Consider the following 18,737-nt stretch of genomic DNA (forward strand, 5'->3'; position numbering starts at 1 on the left):
AACCAGAAGTGATGTTATTAGGTACACTCACCTATAACACTGCCTAGCAGCTCTAAACGGTCAGAGCCAAAAAAGAGATGAGGTTCCCCGTTAAAATGTGCCACAACAGCAGGCATCCCAAATGCCTATTGACACCATGGAGATGAAACAGAGAATGTTACAACAAGATGAATTTTTGCAGGCATATGATTAATCTTCAGGAATAAAAAGGAAAAACTTTGACTTTTTTTCCTCCCTTTCTTTTCGCAGCCTTCTTTCTTAAATATGAGTCTAATGGAGCCACCAGAAAGTCAGAGACTCTCCAGAGCCTGTGTGCCCCTTTTGGATGAGCAAAAAAAGCAACCTGATAAATCCAGTTTTATGTCAAGTAGCAATAAATGGTGTCTCTTAGTAGTGGTCCTGTAGCTCCTCATCCTTGCTGTCCAGCAGGAATAAGCTGAAGGGGTCAACCTTGATGATAGTGTGATAAACTACCAACGAGTTAGTTTTCACGTGTTTAACAAGCAAAGACCACCTAAGAGTCGGACTTGATGATCCCTGTGGGTTCCTTCCAACTCAGTGTATTCTATCATACTAAGAGAGAGAGTCTACACAGTGCTTTCTAATCATCACCTTCATTGATTCTTGCTTTCCAGTGCTCTTAATAGGGAAGGAATGCATAGCTGTCATGCCAAACAGCACAGGAAGCATCTCACCCCATATTTTATTGCTTCTTCTGTTGACTCTTTCAGTCGGTTCTTCACTGCAGGGGATGAAATCATTTCAAGTAGCTTCTGGGCGGCCTCTGATGATATCCCAGCCTGTTCTGCAACCTGAAAAGAGGATATGATTAAGAGTACCCTAATACTAAATATTCTAATTCCTACTATGGTCTACAGTTTAATCTTCAGTGACATCACTCAAGATCTTTTACCAAAAAAAGACAAAATATCCTTGAACCAATTCCTGCACATTTTCTTGCTATATTCCCAACCAATTTGTCATTTATCAACTCTCAGATACAAAGTAGCAGGGATATTTTAAACTTCCAAGCCCCACATTTGAACGTTTTTCAGGAGTTCCTAAACAAGGAAAAATTAAAAAAAAAAAAGGTTTAACCTCTGATCCAATGACTATCAGATAACATACTGAAAAATAAAAAAAAAAAGTGTTCTGAAAAGGAAAATCTTACTGTACAAGACTGCCAAGACAAAAAGTTAAAACCGGTTCATATGACAGATGTGGTGGTATAGAAACTGTAAGTGATACTGCATGAAAAGAGACTGTAACTCAAGGAGGTCAAAAGAGTTGCTAGTGTATCACTGTATCTTTTTAGCCTACTTTGTACCTCTGCCAGGCAGGAACAAAATAAAGTGGCCAAAGGTAGTTCCAGTGTTTATGGGGTAACATTGAAGCCGTCCTCATGCCTATTACTGATGCAAGCCACTAAAAAGAATCTTTTCCAGAAAAGCAGAAGCCCCGACAAAAAAGGAGTCACTTACAGCCAATATATTCTCCGGTTGACTGATATCTTCACGCTGGTAAAAGGAATAAAGTCAGTCATTTAGTACTTAAAAACCACCTCATCACTGGACTTGAATGCAAGGTTTCTAAGAAAATAGATGTGAGAACAGTACCAGTTGCTGGAGAAATTTACTTAGATAAACTTTTAAGTCACCTAATCCAGGAACATATGAAGTGCTTTTTGATAAGAAACACTAATCCATTTAGCACATATGACTCACCACACATACCTAGAAGGCAAATTAACCTGACCATAAGGTAGTTCTTTCTGTGTAATGTTTCCAGAACCATTACACCTGAAGTTTCCGGCTATGACTTTTAATGAATAGACATTTCCTTTCTCTTGCTCAGCTTCCACATTTGAATGAAGAAGAAGTGACAGAGAAAGGACCAAGAAGTTGGCTTCATAAAATACTGACCTGTGACCAGAAACGGATCCAGAACTCTCTAGATAAGGGTTCCAAGTATTGAGGTTGTGTCATATCAACAGCTGTGATGAAGCGCATGGCCCCAAGGCTGCCTGGGATTTGTGTGGAGACAGAGAAGCACAGTGAAACAAGGCACAGGATTAGGGACAGATGTGGTCTGCACAAGTGCTATCCAAGAACAGTATGATCCTCTCTACAACAGTCCCCAAACAAAACATTAAAGTTTATATTGATTCAAAGTTCTCATTAAAGCCTATGTGGATTTCATGCTGTTAGCATTCATAAGCATACTCCTCCAGAAGTTCTTTTTATGGTTAAAAATACAGTTTTCATCTTGCTCACAGATTCAGGAAGAGGCTGTGGACAGCAAATTCATTTTCATCTTTACCATTAGGGATAGGGAAAACTTGAACTACAAGTGCTGCGACTGAAAGACACCAGCTAAGCTAAGTCTCTTACTTTTTCCAAGAATGCGTTGGAAGTCATCTTCTGCAATTTGTACAGGCACTTGGTAGTATTTTGCCATCCTTTTTATATCCTTCAGCAGGTATTCTGCACGCTTTGGCAACATTGCTGGGGGCTTGTTACCTTTCAGAAAAAGTTGAGATTTTCAAGCGTATTATAAATTATATTTTATAGAATTTTATACATTATATAATTATAAATATATTACCATTTATAAAACAAAATTACAATTCTATAAACAAAGCTGGGAAAATCCAGCTTTGCCTAAGGAAGAGTGTATTTTCCTACTGGCTTACTGAACATACACAGCTTTTCCAAATATAATGCTAGGACTTAAACAGGATTTATTTTGGGTTTTGCACAGATCTACCCTTTAAAGTTAGCAGAAGCAGTTTTAAACCAAGGTATAAATGTTCTAGCAGGGATTTCTAATGATTCAGACAAACGACTTCCAAGCAAAACAACTATTCATGCATGGATGAAAAAAGTAGAGACTTATTAATGTGATGATTTATGAGTCTTAGTGATGACTTCATTCTAACAAGGCCACAAGTACTAATTTTTGGCATGGTCAGGTGCTTCATGCTTGTTACAAATTGCAAGTGTTCCACAAAATTAATTCAGGTTTGAACTCAACACAAAACTTTTAGAAAAATATTCCATGCAGTAATTATTATAATTTAGAGCTGATTGACTTTGGCATAGACTGTATATGTGTTTTCAGTTTGCATGGCAAGCTTTTTTTGCATGGCAGGAGGGGGCTGCAGGGGTGGCTTCTGCAACAAGCTCCTAGAAGATTCCCCTAGGTACGACTGAGCCAGTAGCAGCCTGATCAAGGATGGACCCATCGCTGACCAAGGCTGAGCCCATCAGCAATGGTGGTAGCACCTCTGTGATACATTTAAGAAGGCAAAAAATCTCCAACACCTAGTGGCAGGTTTTTGTCTCCAGAGAAAGGATGTGAGAAACTTTGCAGGCACCCAGGTCAGTGAAGTAAGAGGGGGAGGAGGTACTCAGATGCCAGACCAGAGATTCCTCTGCAGCCTGTGGAGAAGACCATGGTGAAGCAGGCTGTCTGCCTGCTGCCCATGGAGGACGGTGGGAGAGATCCCACATGCAGCCCACTGAGGACCCCACGCTGGAGCAGGTGCAGACACATGAAGGAGGCTCTGACTCCATGGGAAGCCGGAGCTTGAGCAGGCTCCTAGCAGGACCTGCAGCCCATGGAAAGAAGAGCCCGTGCCAAAGCAGGTCTGCTTGTGACCCAATACGAGACCCACACTGGAGCAGTCTGGTCCTGAAGGTCTGCACCCTGTGGAAGTGACACCCGACTGGAGCAGTTTGTGAAGAACTGTAGCCTGTGGGAGGGATTCACTTTAGAGAAGTTTGTGGAGGACTGTCTCCTATGAGAGGGACTCCATGCTGAAGCAGGGGAAGAAGTCGTGAGAAGGAAGGAATGGCCAAGACAACCTGTGATGAACTGACTGCAAAACTCATCCCCCTTGTGCCACTGAGGGGAGGAGGCAGAAAAATAATGACTAAAGTTGAGGCCAGGAGGAAGGGAGGGGTGGGCACAGGTGTTTTAAGATTTGTTTTTTCCTTGTTCTTCTGCTCTGTTTTGACTGGGTAATAAATGAGATTATTTTTTTCTAAAGTTGTCTGTTTTGCCCATAATGATAATTGCTGAATGATTTCTCCCTGTCAACCCATGAGCCTTTTCTTGTATCTTCTCTCCCCTGTCCAGCTGAGGAAGGAGTGTGACAGAGTGGCATCTGACCTCCAGCCAGGGCAAACCCACCACAATGTGCCACAAACAATACAAGCATTAGGGGCTGTGTAGACATAGTCCCTGCGTGTGACTTCTTAGTCACTATTAAGCTCCACAATCCTGTCGTCAATTTGTTACTGGTGCCAGAACTTTGTTTGCAGTTGGCTCTGTGGGATCTACAGTCAGTAAGAGCCTGCCTGTAAGTGTCGTACTAGTGAAGAAGGATTTTCCCTACAGAGTTCATCTCCCTGTATTGCCTACCAGTTGCTTGCATTATGCCACCAAGGAAAGCTGGACGCAAGCGCAGCTCAATACTCCAGATGTGCTGGTACCGGCACAGTACCTGCAACATAAGAAAGCAGCAATGGGTTAAGAGTCAGAGGAGATGTCTGTCAAGCTGTATGCAACTAGGAGACAAGCTAAGGAGTGGAATAGACGCTGCAGATGAATCCTTTTCTTTGTGCTTGCCACAGTTCTAAAATCCTCTCCTGAGTGCTGCCAAAGAACTCTGATCTCAGAAAAACAGAAAGGACCATATTATATTATGACGGTACAGGACTAAGCAGGGATACATAAGGAAAAAAAATCAAGTACACGGCTTGTTAGACATGGAAACTATCCCTAAAAGCAAAATGTTCCCTCCCAAATAAGCACAGGCCACGCAGCCATTTGGCTGAGACACGCGCCCTTCCTTAGTGCCCCTGCTTTTCGACACATGAGGAAATAGCCCACACAAGCGAGCTAAAAATAAAAGCGGAATATGAGGCAGGGATAGTACTGCCTGCGGCCAAATGGGAAGGCACCGCGAGCTGGCTGGACGAGATGCCCTTGAACCGCTCCGGAAGGGGAGACAATGTAGGGGTCCGGCCAGCCCACACCTGCACATGCAGAGGACGGCTGCCGCGGCCGAGACCACGGGGAGACGGCAGGGCGTCCTGGGAACAGTCTCTGTCTTCCCCCCACTCCTCACCTCAAACCCCAACCAGGAGTATGGAGACACCACATCGTAAAAGAGCTCCACGAGCTTCCGTCCCATCCCGATTCCGTCCTGCTGCTCCGCCGCTACCCAATGCGCGCCAGCGGCGGCAGCACCTCCCCTGCGGCAGGAGAGGGGCGTGGGCCGCGAGTGCTTCCGCTTCCGTGGCCACAGTCCCGGTGTCACCCCGGCTTTGTATCCTCACTGGTTTGGGAGCAATTCCGCTTCCGTGGGTTTATTCTCATCAGGGAATGGGTTTTCTCTTTCCCTGGTTCTGGGTCCACAGGTACCGCAGCTGTTTGCATTGCTTGTATAACCGAGTGTATTATTATTTTATGAAGCCAATTGCTCCCAAACCAGTGAGGATACAAAGCCGGGGTGACACCGGGACTGTGGCCACGGAAGCGGAAGCACTCGCGGCCCACGCCCCTCTCCTGCCGCAGGGGAGGTGCTGCCGCCGCTGGCGCGCATTGGGTAGCGGCGGAGCAGCAGGACGGAATCGGGATGGGACGGAAGCTCGTGGAGCTCTTTTACGATGTGGTGTCTCCATACTCCTGGTTGGGGTTTGAGGTGAGGAGTGGGGGGAAGACAGAGACTGTTCCCAGGACGCCCTGCCGTCTCCCCGTGGTCTCGGCCGCGGCAGCCGTCCTCTGCATGTGCAGGTGTGGGCTGGCCGGACCCCTACATTGTCTCCCCTTCCGGAGCGGTTCAAGGGCATCTCGTCCAGCCAGCTCGCGGTGCCTTCCCATTTGGCCGCAGGCAGTACTATCCCTGCCTCATATTCCGCTTTTATTTTTAGCTCGCTTGTGTGGGCTATTTCCTCATGTGTCGAAAAGCAGGGGCACTAAGGAAGGGCGCGTGTCTCAGCCAAATGGCTGCGTGGCCTGTGCTTATTTGGGAGGGAACATTTTGCTTTTAGGGATAGTTTCCATGTCTAACAAGCCGTGTACTTGATTTTTTTTCCTTATGTATCCCTGCTTAGTCCTGTACCGTCATAATATAATATGGTCCTTTCTGTTTTTCTGAGATCAGAGTTCTTTGGCAGCACTCAGGAGAGGATTTTAGAACTGTGGCAAGCACAAAGAAAAGGATTCATCTGCAGCGTCTATTCCACTCCTTAGCTTGTCTCCTAGTTGCATACAGCTTGACAGACATCTCCTCTGACTCTTAACCCATTGCTGCTTTCTTATGTTGCAGGTACTGTGCCGGTACCAGCACATCTGGAGTATTGAGCTGCGCTTGCGTCCAGCTTTCCTTGGTGGCATAATGCAAGCAACTGGTAGGCAATACAGGGAGATGAACTCTGTAGGGAAAATCCTTCTTCACTAGTACGACACTTACAGGCAGGCTCTTACTGACTGTAGATCCCACAGAGCCAACTGCAAACAAAGTTCTGGCACCAGTAACAAATTGACGACAGGATTGTGGAGCTTAATAGTGACTAAGAAGTCACACGCAGGGACTATGTCTACACAGCCCCTAATGCTTGTATTGTTTGTGGCACATTGTGGTGGGTTTGCCCTGGCTGGAGGTCAGATGCCACTCTGTCACACTCCTTCCTCAGCTGGACAGGGGAGAGAAGATACAAGAAAAGGCTCATGGGTTGACAGGGAGAAATCATTCAGCAATTATCATTATGGGCAAAACAGACAACTTTAGAAAAAAATAATCTCATTTATTACCCAGTCAAAACAGAGCAGAAGAACAAGGAAAAAACAAATCTTAAAACACCTGTGCCCACCCCTCCCTTCCTCCTGGCCTCAACTTTAGTCATTATTTTTCTGCCTCCTCCCCTCAGTGGCACAAGGGGGATGAGTTTTGCAGTCAGTTCATCACAGGTTGTCTTGGCCATTCCTTCCTTCTCACGACTTCTTCCCCTGCTTCAGCATGGAGTCCCTCTCATAGGAGACAGTCCTCCACAAACTTCTCTAAAGTGAATCCCTCCCACAGGCTACAGTTCTTCACAAACTGCTCCAGTCGGGTGTCACTTCCACAGGGTGCAGACCTTCAGGACCAGACTGCTCCAGTGTGGGTCTCGTATTGGGTCACAAGCAGACCTGCTTTGGCACGGGCTCTTCTTTCCATGGGCTGCAGGTCCTGCTAGGAGCCTGCTCAAGCTCCGGCTTCCCATGGAGTCAGAGCCTCCTTCATGTGTCTGCACCTGCTCCAGCGTGGGGTCCTCAGTGGGCTGCATGTGGGATCTCTCCCACCGTCCTCCATGGGCAGCAGGCAGACAGCCTGCTTCACCATGGTCTTCTCCACAGGCTGCAGAGGAATCTCTGGTCTGGCATCTGAGTACCTCCTCCCCCTCTTACTTCACTGACCTGGGTGCCTGCAAAGTTTCTCACATCCTTTCTCTGGAGACAAAAACCTGCCACTAGGTGTTGGAGATTTTTTGCCTTCTTAAATGTATCACAGAGGTGCTACCACCATTGCTGATGGGCTCAGCCTTGGTCAGCGATGGGTCCATCCTTGATCAGGCTGCTACTGGCTCAGTCGTACCTAGGGGAATCTTCTAGGAGCTTGTTGCAGAAGCCACCCCTGCAGCCCCCTCCTGCCATGCAAAAAAAGCTTGCCATGCAAACTGAAAACACATATACAGTCTATGCCAAAGTCAATCAGCTCTAAATTATAATAATTACTGCATGGAATATTTTTCTAAAAGTTTTGTGTTGAGTTCAAACCTGAATTAATTTTGTGGAACACTTGCAATTTGTAACAAGCATGAAGCACCTGACCATGCCAAAAATTAGTACTTGTGGCCTTGTTAGAATGAAGTCATCACTAAGACTCATAAATCATCACATTAATAAGTCTCTACTTTTTTCATCCATGCATGAATAGTTGTTTTGCTTGGAAGTCGTTTGTCTGAATCATTAGAAATCCCTGCTAGAACATTTATACCTTGGTTTAAAACTGCTTCTGCTAACTTTAAAGGGTAGATCTGTGCAAAACCCAAAATAAATCCTGTTTAAGTCCTAGCATTATATTTGGAAAAGCTGTGTATGTTCAGTAAGCCAGTAGGAAAATACACTCTTCCTTAGGCAAAGCTGGATTTTCCCAGCTTTGTTTATAGAATTGTAATTTTGTTTTATAAATGGTAATATATTTATAATTATATAATGTATAAAATTCTATAAAATATAATTTATAATACGCTTGAAAATCTCAACTTTTTCTGAAAGGTAACAAGCCCCCAGCAATGTTGCCAAAGCGTGCAGAATACCTGCTGAAGGATATAAAAAGGATGGCAAAATACTACCAAGTGCCTGTACAAATTGCAGAAGATGACTTCCAACGCATTCTTGGAAAAAGTAAGAGACTTAGCTTAGCTGGTGTCTTTCAGTCGCAGCACTTGTAGTTCAAGTTTTCCCTATCCCTAATGGTAAAGATGAAAATGAATTTGCTGTCCACAGCCTCTTCCTGAATCTGTGAGCAAGATGAAAACTGTATTTTTAACCATAAAAAGAACTTCTGGAGGAGTATGCTTATGAATGCTAACAGCATGAAATCCACATAGGCTTTAATGAGAACTTTGAATCAATATAAACTTTAATGTTTTGTTTGGGGACTGTTGTAGAGAGGATCATACTGTTCTTGGATAGCACTTGTGCAGACCACATCTGTCCCTAATCCTGTGCCTTGTTTCACTGTGCTTCTCTGTCTCCACACAAATCCCAGGCAGCCTTGGGGCCATGCGCTTCATCACAGCTGTTGATATGACACAACCTCAATACTTGGAACCCTTATCTAGAGAGTTCTGGATCCGTTTCTGGTCACAGGTCAGTATTTTATGAAGCCAACTTCTTGGTCCTTTCTCTGTCACTTCTTCTTCATTCAAATGTGGAAGCTGAGCAAGAGAAAGGAAATGTCTATTCATTAAAAGTCATAGCCGGAAACTTCAGGTGTAATGGTTCTGGAAACATTACACAGAAAGAACTACCTTATGGTCAGGTTAATTTGCCTTCTAGGTATGTGTGGTGAGTCATATGTGCTAAATGGATTAGTGTTTCTTATCAAAAAGCACTTCATATGTTCCTGGATTAGGTGACTTAAAAGTTTATCTAAGTAAATTTCTCCAGCAACTGGTACTGTTCTCACATCTATTTTCTTAGAAACCTTGCATTCAAGTCCAGTGATGAGGTGGTTTTTAAGTACTAAATGACTGACTTTATTCCTTTTACCAGCGTGAAGATATCAGTCAACCGGAGAATATATTGGCTGTAAGTGACTCCTTTTTTGTCGGGGCTTCTGCTTTTCTGGAAAAGATTCTTTTTAGTGGCTTGCATCAGTAATAGGCATGAGGACGGCTTCAATGTTACCCCATAAACACTGGAACTACCTTTGGCCACTTTATTTTGTTCCTGCCTGGCAGAGGTACAAAGTAGGCTAAAAAGATACAGTGATACACTAGCAACTCTTTTGACCTCCTTGAGTTACAGTCTCTTTTCATGCAGTATCACTTACAGTTTCTATACCACCACATCTGTCATATGAACCGGTTTTAACTTTTTGTCTTGGCAGTCTTGTACAGTAAGATTTTCCTTTTCAGAACACTTTTTTTTTTTATTTTTCAGTATGTTATCTGATAGTCATTGGATCAGAGGTTAAACCTTTTTTTTTTTTAATTTTTCCTTGTTTAGGAACTCCTGAAAAACGTTCAAATGTGGGGCTTGGAAGTTTAAAATATCCCTGCTACTTTGTATCTGAGAGTTGATAAATGACAAATTGGTTGGGAATATAGCAAGAAAATGTGCAGGAATTGGTTCAAGGATATTTTGTCTTTTTTTGGTAAAAGATCTTGAGTGATGTCACTGAAGATTAAACTGTAGACCATAGTAGGAATTAGAATATTTAGTATTAGGGTACTCTTAATCATATCCTCTTTTCAGGTTGCAGAACAGGCTGGGATATCATCAGAGGCCGCCCAGAAGCTACTTGAAATGATTTCATCCCCTGCAGTGAAGAACCGACTGAAAGAGTCAACAGAAGAAGCAATAAAATATGGGGTGAGATGCTTCCTGTGCTGTTTGGCATGACAGCTATGCATTCCTTCCCTATTAAGAGCACTGGAAAGCAAGAATCAATGAAGGTGATGATTAGAAAGCACTGTGTAGACTCTCTCTCTTAGTATGATAGAATACACTGAGTTGGAAGGAACCCACAGGGATCATCAAGTCCGACTCTTAGGTGGTCTTTGCTTGTTAAACACGTGAAAACTAACTCGTTGGTAGTTTATCACACTATCATCAAGGTTGACCCCTTCAGCTTATTCCTGCTGGACAGCAAGGATGAGGAGCTACAGGACCACTACTAAGAGACACCATTTATTGCTACTTGACATAAAACTGGATTTATCAGGTTGCTTTTTTTGCTCATCCAAAAGGGGCACACAGGCTCTGGAGAGTCTCTGACTTTCTGGTGGCTCCATTAGACTCATATTTAAGAAAGAAGGCTGCGAAAAGAAAGGGAGGAAAAAAAGTCAAAGTTTTTCCTTTTTATTCCTGAAGATTAATCATATGCCTGCAAAAATTCATCTTGTTGTAACATTCTCTGTTTCATCTCCATGGTGTCAATAGGCATTTGGGATGCCTGCTGTTGTGGCACATTTTAACGGGGAACCTCATCTCTTTTTTGGCTCTGACCGTTTAGAGCTGCTAGGCAGTGTTATAGGTGAGTGTACCTAATAACATCACTTCTGGTTTCATGCTTTCACCCTCTTTTAATTAATATGTAATACAGCTAAAGTAAAACACTCTTAATGTCTTTCAAACATTAAACAATGTTTAGTAGTTACCTCCTTTTCAAAAGAAAAGTAAGAACAGTCATCCTACTACTAAAATGCCAATCACTTCTATCTGTTAAAATTTAACTTTCTCTTTTTTTCTGGCTTGTCTTGCAGGTGAAAAATGGCTGGGACCAGTTCCATCAGTTCCAAGTCCCAAGATGTAAAAAGTCCTGGGAAAATATATGAGTGAAAATATACATATACATATACATGGCAAATTTTCAGTGATTATCTGATTTTATCCAATTTTATGGAGAGACAACTTTCTCCTCCTCAACATCTAACTTTACAGCTCAGTCTCCTCTCTAATTACACAGAAGTTCAAGGTTTGCCAGTATTACCAGTCTGGTGAGCTCTGTACCAATACAATTGTGCTTCTCTTTATGATTTAACGTTAAAGATTAAATGTTAAATGTTTAACTTCTATTTACAGATAAACCTTCTTTTCTGATTAATTCTTTCTCTTACTCCAAAAGCATAAGGATTAAATTGTGGCTTGTCCTTTAGGAACACACACACGCATACAGCCTAACAGAAGCTGGCTACATTCTCCTTTTATTTTAAGTCCAAGCTAGGACATAGACACTAGAAGCACAGGACAAAGTATTCATGCTTCCTTTTACTCTGCAGCATGGCAACTGGAGAGAAGAAGAAAAGGAAGAGGGACAATTCAAGCTGAAAAGTGAAGTCTGGGGAACCAATCAGATATTTAAAAAAGAACTGCCTCCTTCCTGGACAGTATTTTATATGCCTTGCTCTGCAGTGACTGACGCCTGAGTAGACCAACACACACACATGCATTCTCAGGCACCAGCCTTGCAGAGGGGTTTTACAGTACTGTTTTTGGAGGGCAGTGCTGAATACCACCTAAGTTTAGTTGGTAATTGAACCGGAGTCCACCTTAGCTTAGCTTCCTTAAGGATGGCCTATCCAAATGCTGCCTATCCAAAGGCGATTTCATTATGGCTATGAGGAACTTACCATCATTCGGTCTGCACAGGTAAAGACAGACAAACATTAAAATTTTTTACTCTCACCTCCGATCATGGTAGTTAGAAATTCTATACTGAAATATTTTGAATTGGGAGTAACAGACTTCAATTAATTTGATTTGTATGAGGCTTGATTTTTCAGTGATTTCTGGCATGCTCTGACGCATCAGTGAAGAAAGCAGAAGAGCTAGCAAGCAGCTGGAATTCCAGTTTCTGTCTCTGAACTTTAAGCTAAACCATATTCATGGTTGTTCACTTGAACAGCAAAACTTGGAAAAAAGTCTGTATCCTTCATGTTCTTACAGCTATAAGTGTTGTAGGAGGATCAGTTGTTCTCCCACCCACAGTTTTTCTTTCTTACACCTCTTTCAGTTCTTTAGGAAATATCCTGTAATTTGAGAACTCCTTCCTCCTTTCCCCAAGCACACTCTTTGAGCAAATCCAGCCTGGAATTTAAGAAAATTTTTGAGATAGAAGAGGCTACATTCATTCAGGAGTTAGAATGACAGGGGAGTCATGTATGTGATGTCATAGGTTTCTTTTTGTCTTTTGAAACCATGTTAAAGAAATTTACCATTTTCCCATTAAAACTTGCTAGTCTCCAATTTATGTTATCAAACGGATTTAGGCTGTGATAAAACTGAAGCAACACATTAAGCCTGATCACCTCACTGACCTGGAGCCACTGCCATAGGTAGTACTGTCTCAGAAATGAGTAAAATGCTCTTTTGTGGATGTAATGAACTCTGGTGAGCAGGTCAGGAGAATGCAAGGAACATCTTGGAGTAATTTCATGGTAAAAGCCAGGGTCTCATGAAACTTTGTCCTTTGAACCCGCCAGGCAGATTAAAACAAACCAGCCTTTGTGCCAAAGCTATGCTGATTTTGTTAAATGGACCAAATTAGATGGATCGTTTATAGAACTACAGAACGCCAGGGGTTGGAAGGGATCTTGAGAGATCATCTAGTCCAAACTCTCTGCCACAGCACGATTACGTAGGTCACACAGGAACATGTTCAGGTGGGTTTTGAATGTCTAGAGAAGGAGACTCCATGACCTCTCTGGGCAGTCTGTTCCAGCACTCTGTCACCCTCACAGTGAAAAAGTTTTTTCTTTACGTGTGTTGCAGTTTTGCGTAGCAATGTGTTGGTAGAGAAAGGGGGGCTGCAGAGATGGCTGCTGTAAGAAGCAGCTAGAAGCTCTCTGCAGGCCCCAGAGAGTAAACATCAGCCGATTCAAGGCCAGAGTTGCTGCTGACCAAGGCCGAGCCCTTCAGTGATGGTCACGGTGCCTCTGGGAATCACATTTAGGAGAAAAAAAAAGACCACAGGCAGGTGCATTTTGCCAGCAGAGAAGGGAGTGAGAAGATGTAAGAAGCTATGCGGACACCAAGGCCACAGAAGAAGGAGGGGCAGGGGTGCATGAGGCACTCTGGGTGCCAGAGAGAGAGATTCTCCTGTAGCCTGTGCACCGGGTGTCCCCTTGCAGCCCACGGAAAAGGATGGGGAGCAGAGACCATCTACAGCCAGTGAAGAGATTGACCCGTGCCACAGCAGGTTTGCCAGGGGACTTGTCACTGTGGGGGAACAGGCTGGAGCAGTCTGGGCCCAAACATCAGCACCCAATAGAAGGGAGCTGTGCTGAGGCACGTGGTGAGGAGATGACTCCCTGATAGAGACGACTCACACTGGAGAAGTTTGTGGAGGACTGTCTCCCGTGGGTGGGACCCCATGGTCCCCATGGGGGAAGGTGCTTTAAGACCTGGCCCGTACTTCTCAGTACCTGACTCTGGTTCACTGGGTGTCTAGTTGTAGTGTAATAAATGAATTTTCTTTATTCCACGTTGAGTCTGTTTTGCCCATGACACTAATTAGAGAGTGATCCCTCTCTGTCCTTATCTCAAATCCTAAGCCTCCCAATATATATTTTCTCCCCTTTTCAGCTGAAAAGGGTAGTGATACAGCGGCTTTAGTGGGTATCTGGCCTCTAGCCAGGGACAAACCATCGCAACGTGGAACTTCCTATGCTCCAGCTTGCATCCATTGCCCCTTGTCCTATCACTGGACATCACAAGGAAGAGCCTAGCTTCATCCTCCTGACACTCACCCTTTACATATTTATAGACATTGATGAGATGACCCCTCATTCTCCTTCAGGCTAAGAGACCCAGCAGCCTCAACCTATGTTATTTCCCATCATTCTCTATACCTTATACCTATATAGCCTTTATACCTTCTAGAAATCAGGGCAAAATTAAATGTTTGAGGATTTAGGTACTAAAATAGTACTTAATATCCACTGAGATTAACAAAATCCAAACTCGTTTTTTTCCTTGTGTTGCTTATTGCCTGTGATAACCATTAGTAACTGGTTACAACCTTTGCAATTATATCAGTGAGCATGCATATTGTTGCAATTCTGACTGCTTACCTACCAAAGGGTGCCTGTTGGGGAGGAGAACTTTGAGGAAGTTCTGCCTCTTTTTTCTTTTTTTTTTTTTTTTTCCTGTTATTTTATCTTTGGTATTAAATGGGACGCCTCTAATCTACTCTTTACTAATCCAATCAGTAATCCAATCACTAATCCAATCACTCTGTTCAAGATGCTAGGCCCAAAGGTTAGAGTGAGCATCAACAACGTTAAAGGTCCAGCAATGGTTGACAACAGTGTAGTTAACCAGGGAGAATGATTAAACCATGATTCATACCATCCTTGAGCATCCCTTTCCTTCTTGCGTTTTTGAGACCTTCCCGCAGTTTAGCCATCGTGTCTCGTACTACCCCTGATGTTCTGTAAGATCTCCCATTCTCAGAATGTTCCAACAGGAGTTTCTGAAGATGTTGGTGTGATTTGTTCAGGTTAGTTTCTGTGCGAAAGCAACAGAATATTTCCTGAGTCCACAGTCTTCTGTGGTCTCACCAGACCTTAATTAAGTATGGGTTTGAGACTGTGATACCCACCTGACTGTATCCTTTAAGGAACAAACACCAGCTAAGAAAGCAAGATAAGTGCTTTCTTTATCCGAACCTTTTAAATAATTCATCTTTCAGAAATTGAAATAAATAGTACAATATGGAAGTAATAAAAAGGCTAATCTGGTCATGACTGCCACACATTTTGGTACTTGGAAATTAAATAGGTTGTATTTTGTGACATTTATATATTTCTAGATACCTGCAGCCTTTCTAAAGTAAATCCAAACTATCTCTACTCTTCTGTTGCTTTGCAAGTTCTCTGTAACAGAAACCATTACATTGTCCGGTGCATTAGAATGGAACTTTGTATGTTGACAGCTGGATTTTCTTCCTGCAGGTAGCAGGCAGATCAGGCTGGTGAATGGAACAATTAGCTGTGCTGGGAGAGTAGAGCTTTATCATGATGGCATTTGAGGCACCATCTGCGATGATAACTGGGGTCTCTCAGATGCTAATGTTTGCAAACAGCTGGGATGTGGACATGCCATCAAGGCCTCTGAGTCTCCTCATTATGGCAAAGGCAAGGTAGCTAAAAGCTGAGCACTCCCTGAAAAAAATGGAGGATTTAAACTGTTGTGTCTTTTTTACTAGGCAAGGGGATAGCTGGTAAGCAGTAATAACTGCCAGCTATTTAGGAACACCTGGAAAAATTTTCTTCTATAAGATGATTGAAGACATAGCTATATACCAAACTACCAAGAGCCTCACATTCACATCATTTACAAGGAAGCATGCTGCTTAGCTGTCAAGCCAGAAAAGATAGTGGGGACTTTGAGCAGAGAGACTCTCAGTGATGCAAGAAAGACTGGACTATGAACTCTAGGGAACAAACTTGGAGGTTTGTTCCCCTTTTTTACAGACCTCACCAAGAGGTCCATTCCCTGTTGCCATGTCTGGAAAAGCTGTGAAACTCACATAGAGAAGTAGGTTACATCAATCCTAGGCTGAAAGCAAACAAGCAAGCACAAAGTTAGGCAAAAAGTTCACAAAATAAGCAAACCAGAGTGGTTCAGTAGAACAATGAAAGGAAGCAGAGGGTAAGTGCAGAGAAATCTGAACAAAGCTGAACAAATGAAACTGAACGATGAAAGAAAAAGAGAATGAAACAGCATAGGTTAGGGCAGAGAGAGATGTCTCAATGGAAAATGCTGTTCTCCGAGAAGGAGCAGGCAACCAGGAACTTGGATCAAACAGGCCAGAGCTGGCCACAGAAGATCAGTGGGGGAAGAAGGTATAGGATTAACTGTACTGTGAAACCATACGGTACTTCCTGCATTCTTTCCATGAGAACAGGTATGGCCCTGGGGCCTGCCTCCATCTTGAACCATGGGCCGAGGGCGCTTTATGTCCACTACCTGTGCTCCTCTGCCAGCGTGCACTGAGACAGTCCTCCAGTGGTGACCTCATATGTGACATAGAATGGAGACCTGCAGAACAAGGCAGTTCTCCTGAAAGCACCTTCTTGCCCTTTCAACTCTCAGCCTCCTAAATGAAGTCTGTCTCTAGGACAGATAGGACTCTGCATCTCTAGGCAAGTGAGAAGAAAACATTTTATTAAAGCACTTACTGGATTACAGTGCTGAGCATCTGCTTTGCTGCCTTTTCCTTTTCCAGTGGAGCCAGCAACACTGCTGGAAGGAAGCAACCTACTTCCTAGAAGGGAATCAAGCACAGAACAACAAAGAAATAATCAAGAGGCTATGCCAAGAGCTGCACACAAGAGCTTTACCCCAAACTTTCACAGATCTGTAGTTCATTTGTAAACAAGAGTGAAAGGAATGTGTCTAAACCCAATGTGACTTAATATTACCTTGACCTATTTTTCATGCCTGTTTGAAAAAACAAAGAAGATGACTACTAATTAAAAAAGTCATTTGCCACTCATTCCAGATCATATTTCAATGCCACATCTGTTCTAACCATAGCTTCTTTGCTAAAGAAGCTGTATCTATAGGTATTTAATGAGTAATGGAGGCATTCTGCAAGTTCCCAAATGTTTCCCACAGTCCCTTTTTCCATTTCTGTTATCAGTTTACACAAAAGACAGTTTAAACAATACAGCAGATTGCAGTAGGTGACAGTGTCATGCAGTTAAGCTAAGAAATGCCATTCTGAATACATCTGTGCAATCCAAATGCCTTATCCTTAAGAATACACTTTGTGAAGCAGAGCCTTATCTTAGACTCTCCGTGTTTTTCTTCCTCCTCTCTTCTGCTCCCTCCCTTAAAGATTGCCACACCTCCTCTCAGGGTTTAAGGAATTTTCCTATCATCACTTCAACACCATAGCAAAAACAGGGGTGAAATAGTCTAACCTCACTGCAGTAAGCAGGGACACCTTTAACTAGATCAGGTTGCTGAAAGACCCATCCAACCTGGCCTTGAACACTGCCAGGGATAGGGCCTCCACCAAATTTCTGTGCAACCTGTTCCAGTGACTCACCACCCTCATACAGAAGAACTTCCTAATGTCTAGTCTAAACCTACCCGGCTCTAGTTTAAAACCACAGCCACTTGTCCTGTCACTACATGACCTTACAAACAGTGCTTCCTGTAGGTCCTTTACAGGCACTAGAAGGCCACTATAAGGTCTCCCCGACCCTTCTCTTCTCCAGACTGAACAAGCCCAACTCTTTCAGCTTCTCTTTGTAGAAGAGGTGCTCTGCTCATCCTCATGGTTCTCCTCTGGACCTGCTCCAGGAGGTCCATGTCCTTGTGCTGAGAGTTTCAGAGCTGGACACTGTATTCCAGGTGGGGTCTCATCAGAGCAGAGGGGGAGAATCACCCCTCTAGATCTGCTGGCTTTTGATGCAACCCAGGACGCGACTAGCTTCCGGGCTGCAAGAGCACATTGCTGGCACATATCCAGCTTTTCATCTATCAGTACCCCCAAGTCTTTTTCCATAGGGCGGCTCTCTATCACATTATCCCCCAGCCTGTACTCATAAAAAGCACTGTCCCAACCCATGTGCAGGGCTTTGCACTTGTTCTTGTTGAATTTGTATAGTTTCTGGGAGTTTATGCATAGCTGTATTGCAACAGTAAATTTGTATTGCAACTTATTGGAATCAGAGGAAAATTAAAAGAATTTCAATTAAAGAGTTGGTATCAGTGTGGAATATGCTAAGGGGACAGAAGGAGCAAATTAATTACTTTGATGGCATGCCTATCCATCATTCAATTAGGAAAGTTAAGAAAGCTGTAAAATTCAGATAATGAGGGATTCCTGCAATAAGACGGCAGGCCAAGATCCTCACATGAACATTTTTTCTTTTTGAACTATACATGATCCTACCAGTATTTTCTAGGTAACAGGTGAGATACAATGGTGTTCTGGCAGTTTTTCAAAGGTAGACTATCCATTTTCCCAGTTTCATGACGCAATTTAAAACTCTTGAATTTTAAAAACAAAATTGGCAAATCATTGCCATTGTTACTTAATTGTGGCTGTAAACATCTATTTGCAATAGCTGGGTTTTTCTCCATTTTGTATATATCCCAGCTACGGTACTCTGAAATGTAATTATTATGCCCATTTGTTGGTAAAGATTAATAGACCAAGTAACTGAATAAAACCACATCTAAAACAACTATGCAGATGCACTAACTTAGAAGAAAAATTTAAGGAGAGTTAAAGCTGAATTTATATCGCAGCCATGAGGCTAGAGGGAAAGTCACCTCTGCCTCATGTGATATGCACTATTCATATAAATGATAAGATATGTTAATGCTTTAAAGGCAGCTTAGAAAAACAGTTTTGGCAGTGACAGTTCTCTATGTCTATCTAGCTCTGGCAGCGTAATCGCCACAGCCTGCTGCCAATTATTTTTTTCTTGTCTGTT

General features: G+C 43.1%; 2 protein-coding genes and 1 long non-coding RNA gene across 5 annotated transcripts; 2 read left to right on the forward strand and 1 right to left on the reverse strand.

Moving 5' to 3' along the window:
* Nucleotides 1-17: 17 nt before the first annotated feature.
* On the reverse strand, nucleotides 18-5,265 carry LOC311198221 (glutathione S-transferase kappa 1-like; the record flags this gene model as incomplete). Its single annotated transcript, XM_084272122.1, has 7 exons — nucleotides 5,135-5,265; nucleotides 4,426-4,507; nucleotides 2,391-2,519; nucleotides 1,923-2,023; nucleotides 1,482-1,517; nucleotides 696-812; nucleotides 18-125 (listed from the first exon to the last, which is right to left on the reverse strand). Exons 1-7 carry the CDS (start codon nucleotides 5,198-5,200, stop codon nucleotides 18-20), a joined length of 639 nt encoding a protein of 212 aa, XP_084128248.1. The 5' UTR covers nucleotides 5,201-5,265.
* Nucleotides 5,266-5,478: 213 nt separating this feature from the next.
* On the forward strand, nucleotides 5,479-11,354 carry LOC311205141 (glutathione S-transferase kappa 1-like). 3 transcript variants are annotated; one of them, XM_084279436.1, is made up of 8 exons: nucleotides 5,480-5,710; nucleotides 6,338-6,419; nucleotides 8,326-8,454; nucleotides 8,822-8,922; nucleotides 9,328-9,363; nucleotides 10,033-10,149; nucleotides 10,720-10,813; nucleotides 11,043-11,354. In XM_084279436.1, exons 1-8 carry the CDS (start codon nucleotides 5,645-5,647, stop codon nucleotides 11,090-11,092), a joined length of 675 nt encoding a protein of 224 aa, XP_084135562.1. In that variant the 5' UTR covers nucleotides 5,480-5,644; the 3' UTR covers nucleotides 11,093-11,354. The 3 variants fall into 3 exon arrangements, with proteins under 3 accessions (XP_084135563.1, XP_084135562.1, XP_084135564.1); XM_084279437.1 differs by lacking the exon at nucleotides 9,328-9,363 and having other exon boundaries at nucleotides 5,479-5,710; XM_084279438.1 differs by lacking the exon at nucleotides 8,326-8,454 and having other exon boundaries at nucleotides 5,481-5,710.
* A 200-nt stretch (nucleotides 11,355-11,554) lies between these two features.
* Nucleotides 11,555-13,762, forward strand: LOC311205142. Its single transcript, XR_014618139.1, has 2 exons — nucleotides 11,555-12,204; nucleotides 13,051-13,762. It is a non-coding gene; the product is annotated as an uncharacterized lncRNA (long non-coding RNA).
* The last annotated feature ends 4,975 nt before the right edge of the window (nucleotides 13,763-18,737 follow it).

This window comes from Gallinula chloropus (assembly GCF_964237585.1).
Source record: "Gallinula chloropus genome assembly, chromosome: 1".
In the NCBI taxonomy this organism is placed as follows: domain Eukaryota; kingdom Metazoa; phylum Chordata; class Aves; order Gruiformes; family Rallidae; genus Gallinula; species Gallinula chloropus.

What these genes read in the sequence shown, in the direction of transcription:
- LOC311205141 (XM_084279436.1), top strand. Translation starts at nt 5,645, where the DNA reads ATGGGACGGAAGCTCGTGGAGCTCTTTTACGATGTGGTGTCTCCATAC. An exon ending in CCAACGCATTCTTGGAAAAA is followed by an intron (nt 8,455 to 8,821) that starts GTAAGAGACTTA and finishes CACAAATCCCAG; the next exon opens with GCAGCCTTGGGGCCATGCGC. An exon ending in AAGAAGCAATAAAATATGGG is followed by an intron (nt 10,150 to 10,719) that starts GTGAGATGCTTC and finishes TGGTGTCAATAG; the next exon opens with GCATTTGGGATGCCTGCTGT.